Raw genomic sequence first — 18285 nt, forward strand, 5'->3', positions numbered from 1 at the left:
CGTGTGCTACGCTTTATTGGCCCAGCTGAGCGAGCAGCGACGCTGCGTCGCCGCATGCATATTCATGAGAGAGCAGTGAGCAGTGAGCAGAGCAGAGCAGAGCAGCGCCAGCATTGTGTATGTGTGTGTGTCTGTTGGTATACGAGTTGCTCATGTGTGCGTGCGCATATTTCGCCTTATCAGCATTTTTAGGAGTGCGCGTTTTCAACCGAAAGATATTTTTCAATTCCTTCTTTTTTGCTAGGAAATTTATTATTGTTGCAGCTTAAATCCTGTTTTCCTGTATGTGAGCGTGTGTGTGTGTGTGTGTTTGCCTGGTTCAAGTGCCGTTAACTGTCTGATTAGGGCACTCCGTGCACTCAACGCTTTAAAATAAATATTGTTCTTAGATTACTTCTAGTAAAAATACTAAAATCTGCCCAAAAATATAAAAAGGCCAGCAATTGTTAAATTAAATAGGCAATGAATTGCCATATGGCACTCCCTTTGTTCGTCTCGCCAACTGTCTGAACGCCCCTCACTTCGCTCGACATGTGTTGCAAATTGTCCTCTACTCTTCCAGCTATTAGTCTGGCTGAACTCCCCGCTCTTCCTCTGCCTCTGCCTCTGCCCCCGCCCTGCTGCTGCACTAAGTGGACATCTGAAGCGACGCCTGCTCGTCGGCGATGTCAACGTTCTGTTGACTGCCTCAAATTGAGCGTGCAAAATGGCGAGCTGATTTTTCCTTTTTGTCGACTGAGGCCCCAACTTAATTGCGATTGTGCAAAAGAGATTCTATTTTTCAGATACTTGCACTGAGCTCATTTTGAATGGATGATCGGAACGATCTGTGTGCAAAAATATAAGAAAATATCTATGACATTATTCTTGATCAAGATTAATATTAATTGTGATATGAGAGATGTACAAATAAAGGATATATTATAAAGGACAATATGATTATTAAGAAAAGTCTATAGTTCAAGGCAAAGTTTTGGAAAGAAGCTTTAAAGTTGACCTAAATTTGTAGTTCTTTATCACTATTATTAGTAGGAAATCATCACGAAATTATGCATTTAAATGAATAAACATAGGAGTTCTTATTATTCTCCAGCGTATCTCTTAGTCTGTCACTCCCTAGCAGAGCACTTCTCGTTGTTTTTGTTGAAAATGTTTGACAAATTAATATGTTTCATATGCTAATACCGTGACGAACGTCGGCATTGCGTAATTCCCATTTTTAAATTGATTAAGTTCATCGAACTTTGTTATTTAGATGATTAGAGAAGATGAAGTATATGATGCGGTATATGATATATGTACAGTACAGAGAGTAGAATATGGTATGTATTCTATGTAAGTTAAATGGGGATCCCAACACTCACTATCTCTCTCCCCCCTGCTCTTTTCCTCTCGTGATACTGATTGCATATAGGAGCCCCTCATTAATTTATAATCACTTTTACCTATCATTTAATCATATAAGCTTGAAGAAAATTTACCTTTGCTACTAGATACTTAAAGACTGATTAAACTTTCACTGCAGTTGGTAAAAATAGGTTGGAGTGAGAGAGATTAAAACAATATTTGCATAGGTCAAATGACAGCTAAAATGGAGCAGGAGCAAAAGAGACAAGTGCGACATGAGTCAGGGACTGGAACTGGAATTGAGATGGAGATGGAGATGGAGTTGGAGACCGGGTCCCAGATTGGGACAGACGGGCATGGCAACTGCGCAAAAAATAACATGAACTGTGCAAAATGCAGAGACAGACCGAGTCACACACACACACACTCACACACACACATATACACACATTGACAATCAGGGCTCCAATGCCAAAAGACGAAAATTTGTAAAATCAGCAGCGATGTCTGCGACGCCAAAAAGCAAGAAAATGAAATGCGCAAATGGCGCAGTGGAAGGAGACAGAGAGAGAGAGAGAGAGAGTGAGAAGAGGAGAGCAGGGAGATAGAGAGGAAGTTAGGGCTAGAGGAGTGGCAGAAATGAAAGGCGAAGCTGTGGCAATGTCTGTAGCACTGCAGCCTCATTCGAATTTCAAATGCAGCCAAAGGACTCTTCACGGGAATTGACCGGACATGGACACGGCCTTCTGGGGCTACACATTCGCATTCGTGGCGAGCTCCATATGAGATGCTGTGGAACTGTGGTCCAGCTGAGGTCCTTCATGTCGTCTTCCTGCATGCGGCTCGCATACGAAAAATTATGTTAAAACAATAAAAATATTTGTCAAAATAATGCGATTGCGCTAATAGAGCCAAATATTATTTTTGTATCAATTATCCAGGTTATCGAAATACGCACCGAAAGAGATAGGGCAACGTGGAAGGAAACGCAGTGCGTTTGAAAGAGTGCAGAGAGCAGCAGCAGTCAGATAATATATATTTATATATGTATGTAGCTCTGTGTGTGTATGGGCTTTTTTATATGAGCTGCCAATTTATTGAATGCAAATGAAATTTATTATACTTTTAAATTATCACAATATACACATATATATACAAACACACACACACACACACAAACACACGTGCATACAGCTGAAAATAAGCAAACAGAACCGTGGGAGAACCCGGTTTGAATCAGTCTGTAACTCAACACACTCACACATACACACACACACACACACTCGCATACACTCACGCACACACTCTCGCACACACACTTGCCCAAATAAACATATAAAATTTACTTTAAAGCTGACAAAGTCAATAAATATTGTTGTACGAAAAAATATTGTTTCAATAAGCAAAACCAAATAAAAAAATTGTTTCAATGTGCTCTGCAAAAAAGTGCCTGTTGGCTCAAAAACAACAACAGAACAGGCGTCTATATGTGATAAAAAACGTGAGAAAATATGAGCGCCGCAGCACGGCAGGGGAAATGCAACCAAAGGGCTGCCTGTATGCATACATACATACATATAGCAGATCTTGATACAGGTAGGGATGCTATTAATTAGCATCACATCATTTAGATACCTTTACATATATACTTTGCATTCCAAATAAATGGATATTTAATAATTTCAAAATTATGAAAATTTGCCTATTTTAAACAATATTAATTGATTCGAATATGAACCAAGTCTTAGCCAGCTTTATTTGCTATAAAAAATGGAAAAATGTAAGGAAATTAAGCGCTCAAATTAATGCGTAAGCCAAAACCACACAAAAGTCGCAGTTGGAGCAGTCAAAAGCCACCCACAACTTTTTTTTTGCGGTCTCCGAACCAGGTGCTACGACAAATATTGCGCTTTCTCTCTTGCTTGGAGGAGGTGCGAGCGAGAGCGCTGCATTTGGCTAGGCCGCATTTTAAGCATTAGTTTGAACAACATAAATAGAGGCAACGAGGCAGGCTTTCAGGCTGAGGCTCAGGCTCAGGCTCAGGCTCTGGCTCTGGCATATGGTATAGTGACTGGTGAAGCAACTATTTCCACTTCCACTTCGAGGTCCACTTCCCACACCCGAGAACCGAGCCAAGCTATACAGAAAAAGTGCCACTTTACAGGGGCGTACGTACAGAATCATGAATGGCGGCCACCTCGTGAGTATACATGTGTATGTGTGTGTGTATGAAAGAGAGTATCTCAGTGCGTGTGCGTGTGTGTGTGAGTGTTTGCGCACACACATAGCTGTAGGTCTTCACTTAGTGACTGCTGCGAATAGAACGTGCTGCCGTCGGTGGTTGGTCACCAATACAAACGTAGCTACGCTCACTGAGGGATACACACACACGCATGCACCCATACACGAGCGAGCACTGTGAGCGTTGGCGTCACAGTCACAGTCACAGTCGCAGTCGCTGCCTCTGCCGCTGCCGCTGTCGCTGTCGCTGCCACTGCCGAGATTCGCCGCGTCGCATTGACTCGAGCTATATGTTATTTCAGTTACACAGATTCAGTATCAGACGTGTTACTATCCCGAACGGTTCTTCGCCGCTGCGTTGTGCCTGCACGTCCGATGCGATTGCTTGTTGTTGTGCTAGCACACATACAAATACATTATACAGATACAGATACAGACAGACATATTCACACGCACATTGGCACTGCTACAACTTGTTTAAGCAAATATTATTAGAACAAATAATAAGCGCGCCGCAGCAGCAACAGCAGCAGCCGCAGCAAAAAATAAATAAAATAAAAAAAACCCTGTGAAGTGAGCCAAACAAAATACAAACACAAAAAAGAAACAAAAAGAAAAGAAAAGAAACGAAGCAAAACTAAAAGAAGCTGCTTAAAGTTCTTGTGCCGGACAATTTGCAGTGGCGGCTCAGTCCGCAAAACTTAATATACAGTTAATTATCCAGCGTTGACTACAACTACATATATAACTCAATATATGATGCATACGCTGTTCAGTGATCAGAACTCGTTCTCCCGCCACTATGCCCAAACGGCCGCCGGCTATACGTCCGCCTCGGCGGTGGCAGCCGCCAGCAGCGCCTCGGCGGCGGCAGCGGCCCATTATGCGTACGATCAGTACTCGCGATATCCGTACTCGGCCAGCGCCTACGGACTGGGTGCACCGCATCAGAACAAGGAGATTGTGAAGCCGCCGTACTCGTATATAGCGCTCATCGCCATGGCCATACAGAATGCCTCCGACAAGAAGGTGACACTGAATGGCATCTATCAGTATATCATGGAGAGGTTTCCCTACTATCGGGACAACAAGCAGGGCTGGCAGAACTCCATACGCCACAATCTCAGCCTGAACGAGTGCTTCGTGAAGGTGGCCCGCGACGATAAGAAGCCGGGCAAGGGCTCGTATTGGACGCTGGATCCGGACTCGTACAACATGTTCGACAATGGATCGTTTCTGCGACGGCGTCGTCGCTTCAAGAAGAAGGACGTGATGCGGGAGAAAGAGGAGGCGATCAAGCGCCAGGCCATGATGAACGAAAAGCTGGCCGAGATGAAGCCCCTGAAGCTGATGACCAATGGCATACTGGAAGCCAAACACATGGCCGCCCATGCGGCCCACTTCAAGAAGGAGCCGCTCATGGACCTGGGCTGCCTCAGCGGCAAGGATGTCTCGCATGCAGCGATGCTCAACTCCTGCCACGACAGCCTGGCGCAGATGAACCACTTGACGGGCGGCGTGGAGCATGCCGGCTTCACCGTCGACTCCCTGATGAATGTCTACAATCCACGCATCCATCACAGCGCCTATCCGTATCACTTGAACGATGACAATCTGACGGTGGCCAGCAGTCAGATGCATCATGCCCATCACGCCGCGGCTGCGCACCACGCCCAGCAGCTGCGACATGTGGCCCACGTTTCGCATCCCCTGACGCCGGGCAACGGCAATGGAATACAGTCGTCGGGTGCTTCACCCACCACGATCTCAACGCCGCATGGACCGGCGCATGGTGGCTGGTATACACCGGAGACGCCGCCATCGGAGCCCATTACCAATGGGGCTGGCCAGAGCGGCACGCCCACGCATCCCAGCAACGGCAACCCCAACCACAGCAGCAGCAACAACAACAACAACAACAGCAGCATACACAACAACAACAACAATCCGGCTATCTCCGCCTCGGTGCTGACCAGCAGTCCCAGCTCAGCGTTGGGCTTCCGCGACATGATCTTCGAGCAGAATCAATCCTGCCAGCTGGACACGGGCAGCCCAACGGGCAGCATACAGTCGGCCAGTCCGCCGGCCTCGGCCAGCGTTGCGGCTGCCTCGGCCGCCGCCGCAGCGGCCGTGATCAACAGTCATCATCATCATCATCATCACGTGTCGCACCTGAGCGGGAATCTGGGCAATCTGGGCCAGCTGAGCAATCTCAGCCACTATCGGCCGCATGTGGGTCACTATCAGGAGTATGGCATCAAGTACGGCGTCTAAGCAGGGGCCGAATCGTATCGAAGTGGGCGTGGTGCGCTGTGCTCTCTTGTATATTCCTGTAAATATATTCCCAAGCACGACTCACAGCAGCAACTGCAGCAGAAAGTATCTCAATGTCAATGAATTTATTATTATTGTTTTTATTTTCTTTTTTGTATTCTTTTCGAATTGTTTTTATTTGTATTTGGTGTTTGCTGCTCACACACACACACACACACACACACACATCAATTTTGTTGGCAAATCGCGTATACGAGGTGTGGGCCAAGCGAACGCTCGTCGAACGTCTTTAGTTGTTAGTTTTATACAATCTAATAGCATTAAACACTACTATTAATAACTACAATTAACTACTTATTAATAATTGTTATCACTTTAGGGCGTAGTTATGTCTGGTATGCAATTTGTGATGAGTTTTTGAAATGCGATCAATTTTCATTTACCCAGTAGCAAGTATTTCTAATGCAAATCCAAAATGATAATGAAATCGAAAATGCAAATTCAATGAAAAGCAAACTATTTAAAGCAACAACAACATATTATGATAGTGAATCGCTTAGTAATATTACTACAATTAACTAGCCTAGCCTACTTAAGCAATAATAAATTATGAATAATTATAAAACGAAAACCTATTATCAAATTAGCGTCTAGAACAAAAAAACCCTGTATTAAACAACAAACAGTAAAAAAAGAAAAAAAAATATGTTAAAATATCAAAAATGATTGCGAGTTTTATTTCCATCTACACCAGAATTGAGGTTGCACTCCCACATGGCAGTGCAGAAAACAGACTTTTCAGATGAAATCGATAGCATACGCAAATTCCGATGACTGGCCACTGATAAAACCAATAATATATATGTATATGTCTGTAGTACGTATATGTATTAGATGGATATTGAATGACCATTCAACGGGAAAGAAGAAGCCATCGATCAGCTGAATGAATGAGTCACTCGGAAGGGAAATATGACAGTGGAATATCGGGTGGACTACAGTTGGTCATATTGCACGTGCCTCAACAGTACTCTCCAGACGGTCTCCAATGTTGGCTAAAAGTCCAATACGCATCGAATTGCAATATGCGACGACAATAATCAATAGACGATTTCTATTATGTCTCATTGTGAATTAGAGCTAGACATCAGCGTATTTAACATGAAATTCAGATTCACGATGGAGTTTTGTTTATTACGAGTCAGGGTATACTTGATAGTCTTATAGATGTTTTACATTCATTATTCTGGGCATTTCATATAGCATAGCAAATAGAATTTGCAGCACAACTAAATGGGTATTGTATTATATTCATATTAGGGTATGCGAAGCTCCTTTGATATGCATTTGATATGATATAAGACGATGCAGTTCATAGTATGAGATGTACATATATGGAAGGCTGTCTCACAATAGCTTCTATAATATTTTAACTAAGTTCAACTACATTTATCAACTTATTTAGCTCTACTTCTAGTAGACAAGCATCAGATCGTAAGAGCTGTTCTCGTAGCTCAAAGAAAATCCTCTATTATTCGAAACCTCCTAAATGCTGCACCAATTGCTTAGCTTTCACTAAAACATTTCCATTGCCCAACAATAGGCGCATAAATTGTAAACCTTTAGTTAAAATAACTCACAAGAAATTCCCGCAACTAAGCCACGCCTCTAATTGCCAAACAATTGCTGTTAATTGGTAGAAAGTAAAACACAAAAGTGGAATACGACTGCCAAAATGCGTAACGCTAATGATGAGTGCGAAAAAATCGATGTATGGCCGAGGTCCGCTTATTAGCCGAATCGAATCGAATCGAATCGAATCGAACCAGTTACCCAATCAATCTAGCGACAGCTACGCTGATTAAAAAAAAAAAAAAAAAAAAAGAAATAAAAAGCCAGAGAAAAATGGTGTTGTAGCTGCTGTCTGTCAATATTCGCTGATGATGTTGTATAGATTGTTGTCATGGTCTACTCCAGTGTCTGCCTCCATTATGCGGCTATCAACGAACGGCGATCCATCGTCACTTGAGAAACCCGCCTGGCGCCACAGCGGCATTGAGATTGCGATGACCACGACTTCGGCTACGACTTCGACTTCGACTTTGACTTCGACTTGGACTTCGACTTCAATTTCGACGACGACAACGGAATTGATGTGGGCTAAGCTTTGCTCAGGTGTCGCTCTAGCTGAAGCACAAACTTGGCTTTGCTTGGCTAAGGGCCATTGGGCCATTGTCTTCAATGGCATACATGTCTTGAGCCGCACCATGGCATGCCATGCCGATCTGGGTGGGCACAGCCGGCACACAAATGAGCGCTCAAGTGCGAATGAAAAGTGTGCCAAAGCTAGCGGCTCGGCATTTAGGCCTACAAGCGTGCTCACACTGTGCTACAAAAACAAGTGGTATGTGGGCTGCGAGACAGACAGAAAAGAAAACTATATAAGTATATACACTCATGCATGTATTTGTAGGGTATGAGTAATATACATATATCATTTAAAACAGCTGTTAAAATACCCGTGCTCATTATAAGATAACAGATTGTTAACTGCTGTTAAGTGATATCAACTATTCATTTGCTATTGAAGGCTGAAAGCCTGGTAACATGTTTTATATATTTACTATAGTATATATTATGATATAATGATATGGAAAATCTTGGAACCTTTTTGATCAGATTTCAGCTATGGAAGAGTACTGCAGCAGTTCATTTTACAGTCTGAAGTAAGTAACTCCCTGCCTTGATACCAAGCTACTTTTGGCCAAGAGCCAAGGCTGAAAGGCTGAGCATCTTAACGCAAAGCTTTACTGCAGAAATATATGAGTCGGCAAAGTTTTTTTTTGTACAACTATTTCAACTTCGATTCATGGAAAATATTTGAGTTCTAGGTATAATAAACTTATTTTTCTCTAGCGCTGTTATATCAAATATATGTGTAGGCATGATCATAAGCCAACTGCTCTCTCTTTCTCTCCCTTTCCCTCTTCAACTTGCGCTGGCTATGCAAATTCAGCGCATTCTGTAGAATCGACATATATGTATATATATATATTTTTTTTTTTTGGCTGCTGCGATTGTTGCGTTGACAAAGCCGCGCCTCGACGAGGCTTGAGTCCATTCGGTGTCAAAAGCAACAAAATTAAATGCGAAAACAACAAAACTGAGAGGGAAAAAAATAAAAGAAATTGTGTCGAAAATGAGAAATATGCCCAGAGCAGCCGTCGCCAACGCGAGCTGCGGCCGCAGATTGCGCGGGTGGTCCAAATGGCAGGGGAGGAGTGAGGATGGCAGAGGACAAGAAAAACAAAGCGTTGGCGACAACACCAAAATGTTGCACTGTTTGCTTAGCGATAAGGACACACACACACACACATACACATGGGCAGATGCAGATGCAGGACACAGCGTGCAGGACAACAATGGCATACACACACACACACAGGCATAGTGTGCGTGTAGTTGTAATCAAATCATTGACAGAGCAACCCAAAAGCAACCCAATCATAAATATTGACAGCTGCTGTCTGCGCTCGTCCTGGAGCCAGGCCCGATTTACATAAATATTATTGCAAGCCTAATTAAATGCAAGTATTAGCTGCTAGCAGCACCTACCGCACCCCGACTCCTGCCCACCTTGCCGCCCCACCAGGCAACAGCTGCACAGGAATATCTATGAATTTGTTTGCTTCGCTCGCTGTGCTGCGAGCTCCTTTGTAATTTTTACGTTTTGTCACTCCCCTCCCTCCCTCTCTCTCTCTCACTCTCTTTATATTGCCATCTCGCTCTGGCTAGCTGTGCACATACATATATACTTGCACATATTTATTTACCTGCCCAGTTGTGTTGATGACCTGTTATCATTGCGCCGTTATAACAATAAATTCTACTGCCATCGCCTGACGACGACGCCTGATGACAACAGAGGCGTATAATATTGTTGTCCTTGTTGTTCTTGTTGCTGTTGCTTTTGTTGTTGGTGTTTGTCTTGCGCGGTTTTGCTGTTGTTTTGGCAGCTGTCGTTGCAATTAACCAGGCTATAATAGAGACTCGCCAACTCTAAAGTAAATTTACATTGCGCAACACGAACATTAATAGACTTTAATTATTGTATTAAATTACATGAAGCACTCAATGGCCAAGTGGACTATAATTTGATGATGCCTAAGAGCCAACAGCTTATTAAAGAAGTTTCAAATATATCCAGCAATAAAAAATATATATGTATAATGCTTATAGAGAAGCTCTCCACATGAGCCTGCTCGCCTTTCAGCTTCCTCTATATGATCTCTCTATAAAAGCTACTCTTGAATGGATTATATGTAAATAGCGTCTTATATTTGGCTTCTTTCAACTTTCAAGATCAAAGCTCCAAAAACGTAAGATAACGCCCTAACTTTACAGCGATCGCTGAACAAATAATACTTAATATCGGCTGCAAGAGCACATAGAGTAAACTTCCGGTTCCCTTTGTCAGCTGTAGAGTCCATAAAGCTATGGCCGAGTTTTAGTGCCAACAACAACAACAACAACAACTGCATTTTTATGGCATTAAACAAACTTTGAGAGCGAATGTTTTCGAACACTTTTGAAGTTTTATTGAGTTATAAATACGCAAAATGGCTTTGGAGTTGCCTCGCCCCAAGCGAACCTAAACTCGGCAATTTTCAAATTAAATTTATGATCGATTTATGCCAAAAACAAAACAAACCAACAAAAGAAGAGAAGAGAAGAGAAAAAGTAGCAGGCAAATATGCAAAATGAAAAATCAGCGCCAGGCGTCGACATTTGAGTAAATTAGCCGCTCGCTCAGCCGAGGAGGGGAGGTGGGGACCAGAAGAGATCCGGGCGCAGGCAATTTATTGGCCTAGGCTGACGGACGACGCGACGATGGCAACAACAAAAGCAGCGAAAATTATGTGCACCCAGGCAGGCAGGAAAATTGCAACAACAACATTTGATTGACTGTTGCGCTTGAAATGCTTTGATCTGGGTCTTGGCAGCAAATTGGGGAGGGGAGCGAGAGAGAGAGAGAGAGACAAAGACAGAGAGACTAGATGAACTGCAACGACAGCAGTTGCCAGCTGACGCCAGCAGATGGCGCTCACTTGGTGATTAAACGTCGAGTCGACATCGACGACGTTGCCTCGTCCCCCCCCATTGGATAAGGTCGTCGAGTGCAGCGAATGAAGCTATCGGCGCAGCATATTTGATTATTGCAATCTGATGTGCAGTTTATTTTGCTTATCAGCTTTGGCTGCTTTGATGTCACGCACGGTTCACGTTGGCATTGCGATTGGCTCGTCACCGGGCCGCTGGCTCAATGTTTACGCCCGTCAGCCGGCCAACGAATTTTGGGCCATTTGATGCTGCCGACGTCGACGCAGTTGGCAAGCAGTCGGGCGCGACATAAGCAAATAAATAAGAACGCATTTCAATTTGAATTCGGCTTTGAAATTGGATTTGGATTAGGAATTGGAATCGGAATCGGAGTCGGCGTCGGAGTCGGAGTCCGCAATCGGTGACAGAAATAGAAGCTGCAAATTCAGCACTATCAAAGTGCGAGGCCGCCGTCAGGCCCAAGTCAAATAATCACACACAGCAGCAGCAGAGCTCCAGCTGAAGATATCGTAAAGCTAAAAGAATAACAGCAACAACAACAACAGCTACTCGTTGCCTGCAAATACTTACTAAACGCATTGTTTATTTTTGAGTTTTGTTGCGCGTAAATCACGGAAACGACTTCTTACCAACTCCGCTGCCCGGTTTCTTCTGCGCGGCCAGACAAATTGTCGACAATTTCCATGGAAGTGCCATAAATCAAATGCAAGCTTTCCACACACGCACACACACACAGATAGAGTTTGTGGAATTGTGTGTTAATTGATTTTACGATTTACATATTTTGCCGGAAATTTAGAAAACTAAATTTCAATATTCCATCAATCAAAATTCTTAACGAATTCTTATTAATTTCAGCATGAAAGAGAAACAATCTTATGCTTTAAATGATGCTACAATTTTATATGAAAACAATCGAAATCTAAGCAAATATTTTCTATTTGTATTTCCAGCTAGAAGATTTTCATGTGAAATGTTTTTTATTTGGATAGTTAGTATATTGTTAATTTAAACAGATTTATTTTAGAATTTCATGTTGATCCAAATCTAATTAGTAGCATTCCCTTCACAGCCTTCTACTCTGAGCATGCTCTGGCATACCTTGCGTATGCGTGATTTCTCTGAATTAACTTGAAGCACCTGCGATTGTTGCTTGCGCAGTTCAATGTATGAATGAATGAAGAGAAAGAAACCATTCAATAAAACAAAAGACAGACACATTTGGTTTATCGTTTCGTAACATTGCTCATGGCGGGGGAGGAGGGGCGGGAGGCACTGGGGCAACTCACTGGGGCCAGGCCAGTCGCCAGGCAAATACCTCATGCAGCGCACACGTACCACAATCGGAGCTCTAGTCTATTGTTTAAACAATTAACAATAACATAAATGCATGCATAATTGCAGCGATATCGTGTGTAATTTCAAGCGCTTTCGACGGAAGCCCGCGCCCCACGACACCCGCCAGCGAGTCGTCAACATTTCGAGTCTGCGTCTGGCTCCACTGATCGATCCAGCGCACCCGATAGCCATTCGCCTTGGCCGTGCGAACAGGTGCAGCGCTTGGCCGCTCTCAAGTGCTTTTTGGCATTGTCAAACTGTGTAGCACATTTCATTTGTGGTAAATGCCTGAGGCAATAGCTGGATGAGTTTCCCGGGTCCAGCGAGAGCTGCGCTGGCGCCAAGCTGTTTATCGTCGCCTGCAAACTAAACAAACCACATCCAGGAAAGAGACGCAGAAAGAGAGAGATAGAATGAGGGAGAGTGGAGGCGGGGTGTTTTTAGTGGGCTGAAGCTGCTGCATTTGCATGTGCTGCGGGCAGGGGTGGGTTCACTGCACCGCGGGCGCACTGCAGATTTATCGCCCACGGAGGTGGTAACGCGTCTTCCACGTGGCTATAAAACAGACACCCAAACTGGGCTGCCGTAGCGCCAGCTCATGCTGTGCTGCAGTCGGGCATGCCCGCTAGTCCGCCGGTTCGCTGAGGACAGTGGGCGTGCCTACTTAGTCTACGCCCAAGATCTATTTACCGATACATTCAAGCCGGAAAGTTGCACCCGGCTGGTGGTCAGCCGAGGAACTCAATTAGCCCGAGTCCAAGTGCTGACAGTGAAAAGTGTTGCATGTGGTCAGCATCCGTGGCCCATCAGCTGCCACTTGCAGCTCCACTCGCTATCATCCATCTCCGTCCAGCTTTCACTTCAGCTGCTGCACTCGCTCTCAAGGGCAGTCCTGGCCATGTTTACGGAAGCAGCCGCGAAAATAGTTTTCATTGTAAATATAATAATTGAAATTGCAATAACAGCAGCAGCAGCAGCAGCAGAGGCGGCAGCAGCAGCAGAGGCACAATAAACTGCGCCTGAGCGACTCATTTGGAAATGGATTGGCAGATAAATCTATCGGCTGCATTCTGCAGTTTACACATAAACCATATGGCAGCCGGGGTCCCGAGCCGAAGTAGGTGCTAATTTATGGTAACGACAGCATCCAGCGCGTAACAAAAACAGACATTGTATTTTGGCATTTGAATCTGCATCGATCTGCCCTCTCGCTTGGCAACCACCTAATTGGCATTGGGATCGGTGGATCGATGGATCGGTGGATCGGTTGGATCGCTGTTCACATTCATCCGCAACGGCACGGTAAATATTTATTGCTTTGTTTAGGTAACCCAAATTATAATATAAAGCCAGCAGCAGGCAGCAAAATGTAGCATCCAAAAATCTTTAATTCCCATCGGATCATAGATCATAGCGATCTGGCAACGCTGTCTGTGCGCCAGTCTCTGCCAGTTCGGATTCAGATCGATGGATATTAATTTGTTTGCAAACACATTTCGAGCGTTTTGCCCAATTTGTGGCCGAAAGTATCTGTAAGATACAACACATGCCAAACTCGTGCAGTCCGCTGTATCTGCATCTCTAGCTGTTAATGTGGATGTAAATGTGGATGTGAATGTGGATGTGAATGTGGATGTGAATGTGGATGTGGCCTCCTCAATGTCTGCTGCACTCATGCTGAGCGTCGAAAAGTCTACGATTTCCGTTCGTCATATAAATCAACTGAAAAACCTAAAGCAACAGCATTTCTACATTTTTATTGGTACTGAGCATCTATTTTCTTCTTCTTCTTCTTCTTCTTCTTAGTCTTCTTCGTCTTCAGCGTCCAACGTGCTATTTATTTGTGCATAATAAGTTGTTGGGCAGGCGCAGGGCTCGAGACGGTGCGGATGGGGCAGGTCGAGGGGCCATAGACGCCAGCCTGGGGCGTGGGTGTGTGTAGCCGATGGCTGATGCCTGAAAATTTGTTGTCGATATCAAAATACCAAACAAATCGTCAGCTCGTCATTTTTCAGTCCGTTTTTTCTTCAATTTGTTATGAGCGAGAATGTGAGCAGCTAACGAGACTAGACTATGGATGTTAAAAGTATGACAACCTGTGATGTGATGGAGTCATGAGCAGAGACAGAGAGGAGGATGTTAGATATGGATAGATAGAAAGATAGATCCATAGATGGAAAGATAATATATATAATTATAATTAAAAAATTAAATTAAATGGGTAGATTGATAGAATGATAAGTATAGAAATAAATATCAGCAGATAGGATAATGGATAAATAAATAGCTAAATATGTTAATAAGTAAAAATATAATTAGTAAACCTGATATTTATGTGTCTAATCTGGTATCTATATAATCTGGTAGCTATATAGTTTTATTGTTCTATTTTTTTAATCAAATTCAAATGTCTAGAAACCTATTTAACTTCTCTTCGATTGTCAAACTTATATGCCTATAGAATATCTTATTATTCCCACTCTTTCATTCTCATTGTCTTTATACACCTCCACATGGCATTTGCCTATCGAACTACCGCTGTACACTAACTTCTGCTACGCACTGTACACATGCCAACCTGATGCTTCATATAGACATTGGGGCGCGCATGTTGTTTCTTATTTATGTACATACATATGTATTTTGTTGTTGTTGTTGTTGTTGTTGTTGTTGCTTCTGCTGTTTGAGAAACAATTCATTAATGAATTTTAAAATGCTTCTAATCGATCGTTTGCGCTATAATTAATGTCAGTCGAAAGGCAATTGGAATGTGTGGCGTGAATGCGTTGCTCGGATATAGAACTTGATTCATGTTCCATTCACGATGCTCAAGTTGAGATTTAAGGTTGTGCACCTGCTGTGCCACTTTGACCGACATTGCCAACTGAACTGCCGCCTCTGACCCAAAACTGAAGAGAATGGGAAAGGCAAAACGGCAAGCATAATCGAAATGGATATAGGAAGTGAATTAGCTGTCGGTTTGTGGCGATGCGCGGAATGCGCTAGAATTCTATTCTCTGGCCCACTCGCCCCACTCGCATTTGTATTTATTTCGCTCATAGCCTCATGGGATGTGAAACACTTGGTGCCGCGCTGTCTGCACGAGCCGCAGCAATAATAACAAGAACCACAATGACTGGAAACATGGGCGGTGGTGGTGGTGGTGGTGGTGCTGGCGGTGGCGGTGGCAATAATTGTAACAACAACAAACAGCAACACACGCGTCTACTGCATATTTATGCAAGAGCCAACCACCAGATGCAAATGGATATAACTCAAAAACTGGCCTGACCCGAGGAGGCTGTGCGCTGTTTTTCCACGCCTAGCGTGAAAAGTGAAAAGTGTTGAGAAAAATGTATGAAACAAATGGCAAAGTCAAGCCAACATAACGAGAGACAAGACTAACAGACCAGACCAACTGCAAATGAGCGAAGAGGCGACTCGATTCGCCTCGACTCGACTCGGCTCAAGAATTGTTGTAATTTGTAACCAGTTTACTGAGCAAATATTTTATCAACATATTTTCAGAGACAACAATCAAATGTTTGTCTTGAAAATATTTAAATATTTACATTGTGAAAACAACTGCAGCCAACGAAGAAGACGACGACGATGACGACGAGGAGGAGGAGGAGCAGGGGGAGAAGGAGGAGGTCTAAGATGTCAGCAAGACTTTGACTCTTTAAGAAACTGCGAATAGCTACTATATTTGGCTAGCATATATGTATGTGTATGTGTATGTGTGCATGTGACTGTGAGTTGAGGCTTGATTAGATAGAGGCGTGGCTAGGTAAAGACAGTTGCCTTTCAAATTGAAACTTTATACTTTATACTTTTATATAAACCATAATAATATAAATAACTTTTAGTCGTTTAGTCAATTAGCTAAAAAACACGTATCTGTCAGAGGATTGCACTAATTAATTATGCCCAAACATAAGCTGACAGACATACACACATATACCTACAACCACAATGATAACAATAGAGATTTATATTGTATTTGAAACTGTGAAAATTATCCGAGCGTTGCAGCTGGAAAATTTGTCGTCAATGGCGCGCGGTTAAGCAAACAAGACGCCGAGCAAAAGACGTACAAAAAAAGCAGCTAAAAAGTAAAGATGCAGCCAAGGCCTTGAGCTACAAGTTGAGTACGGGCGTGGGTGCGACACACACACAAACACACACACACACACACACACATGTAGAGGCAAGTCATTCGAGATTTCGCAGTCAATTTAACAAACGCCCCTGAAATGATTGCAAGGCGCGTGTGCGTGTGTGTGCGTGTGCGTGTGTGTGCGCAGACGTCGCGCTGCTGTTGATAAATACCCTAGCCCAAAATGGAGCATATTAATTGGTAAACATCTTCTTTTTTTTCTGCCGTTTTATTATTATTATTTTTTGTCTGCGACATAGTTTAACAAGGTAGTTGAGCCGCCATATCTTAACCCTGGCTAAGTACAATGAGCAATTTCCTGCTGATGCTGCGGCTGATGCATTGGCTGTGTCTGTGTCTGTGTCTCTGGCTATGGCTGCCTACACACACACACACACTGACAATTTTGGTCCTAAATAAACATTTCAACACCAACGAAAACGACGTTGACGACGAAGACGACGACGTTGGCTTTGACTGTGTGACGGCAGCGCAGCCTCCGTCCCGTCGCCTCGGCGTTAAAGCGTTTCGAAAGTGGCGCGCGACGTGGACGAGAGAGTCTGTTAAATTGTCTGGCCAAACATATAGCAGCGTTTAACCGCAGCCAGTCGCTGCTACCCCTGGTTCGCTCACTTCCGCAGCCCGAGCCGCCCCTGCCGCGGCAGCCCTTGGCAGCCAAGCGTCGCTCATTCGCCGTCGCAATATGCTAAATAAACATTGGGCCACGTCATGGCTTATTGAATTGTCACTTATGCCCGAATTTGAGTTTTTGTTGCCATCACTGCGGCTCCTGCTGCTGCTCGGCTGCTCTCTAGTCGTTTCTCCCTCTGCCCAGAGTGGATTCTTCCCTCTCTGCCACTCTTCCGCTCTTCCGCTCCTCCCTGCTTCCCTGCTTCCCTGCTTCACCGTTTCACTGTTTGTCACATCATTTCAATGGGCATTCATAATGGCGACTATCTGACGTTTCCTTCTGCCAGCGGCTGCCAGTTGCCAGCAAAGTGCTTCCATTTAATTGGTTTTACTCCCATGGAAATTCAATTTCAGCACTTTGCAACTCGAAAGGCTCACATGCCTCACATGAGATACCCTAACATAATCAATAATCGATTTATGTTGTTTACACAAAGCGCTGCAGCAGCAGTCGGGGAATTCAATTTTGAAATGAATTCCATATTGTTTATGTGGCTTAACTTAGTACAGAAGAACTCTCTTCATGCGAATTATGAACGAGGGATTACACAGTTCTCCTAGAGATCTTTGGCTGTAGTGTTTTTTAATGAACTTTAACTATTGATTAGATATGGGGATAATTTATAGATTCCATTTTAATTAGCATATCTTATTTATTTTTTAATTGAGTTTCCATGCTCACTTCATTAAATTAAAATTATTAAACTCTATCTATTACCATGCTCATCTTAAATTTTCTAATATATTACTATAATTTAAGCCAATAATAAAACTGTAATATAAATCACATTTTTTATATCGCTCACAAATCAATCGATTCACACATTTGGCTCTTTCCTTCATATTAATTAACACCCACATACATATGTGTGTATGTGTATGTGTGTGTGTGCACTGATATAGAAATCAAATTATGCACTGACAATTTAATTGAAATATTGCAAATCTATGCGCCATAAAATGTTAGAACAAATCTTCCACAAAATAACAAAAACAAAAACAACAACAACAACAAGGGTAATAACAATTGAAATAACAAACAATAAATGGCAATCAAAATTGAAATGTTTCAAGCTTCATTTAAAAAATAATAAAAAAAACATACTCTATGTGCA

The 18285-nt window shown here is 43.2% G+C and overlaps 1 protein-coding gene and 1 long non-coding RNA gene across 2 annotated transcripts; one reads left to right on the forward strand and one right to left on the reverse strand.

Moving 5' to 3' along the window:
* Nucleotides 1-4162: 4162 nt before the first annotated feature.
* Nucleotides 4163-6020, forward strand: LOC6581766 (fork head domain-containing protein crocodile). Its single transcript, XM_002007452.4, has one exon. It carries the CDS (start codon nt 4345-4347, stop codon nt 5860-5862), a length of 1518 nt encoding a protein of 505 aa, XP_002007488.3. The 5' UTR covers nt 4163-4344; the 3' UTR covers nt 5863-6020.
* A 5048-nt stretch (nt 6021-11068) lies between these two features.
* Nucleotides 11069-12050, reverse strand: LOC122757559. The gene is made up of 2 exons (XR_006357633.1): nt 11554-12050; nt 11069-11481 (listed from the first exon to the last, which is right to left on the reverse strand). It is a non-coding gene; the product is annotated as an uncharacterized LOC122757559 (long non-coding RNA).
* Between the last annotated feature and the right edge of the window lie 6235 nt (nt 12051-18285).

The sequence above is a fragment of the Drosophila mojavensis genome, unplaced genomic scaffold (genome assembly GCF_018153725.1).
Source record: "Drosophila mojavensis isolate 15081-1352.22 unplaced genomic scaffold, ASM1815372v1 contig_74, whole genome shotgun sequence".
Taxonomy (NCBI): Eukaryota; Metazoa; Arthropoda; class Insecta; order Diptera; family Drosophilidae; genus Drosophila; species Drosophila mojavensis.

What these genes read in the sequence shown, in the direction of transcription:
- LOC6581766 (XM_002007452.4), top strand. Translation starts at nt 4,345, where the DNA reads ATGATGCATACGCTGTTCAGTGATCAGAACTCGTTCTCCCGCCACTAT.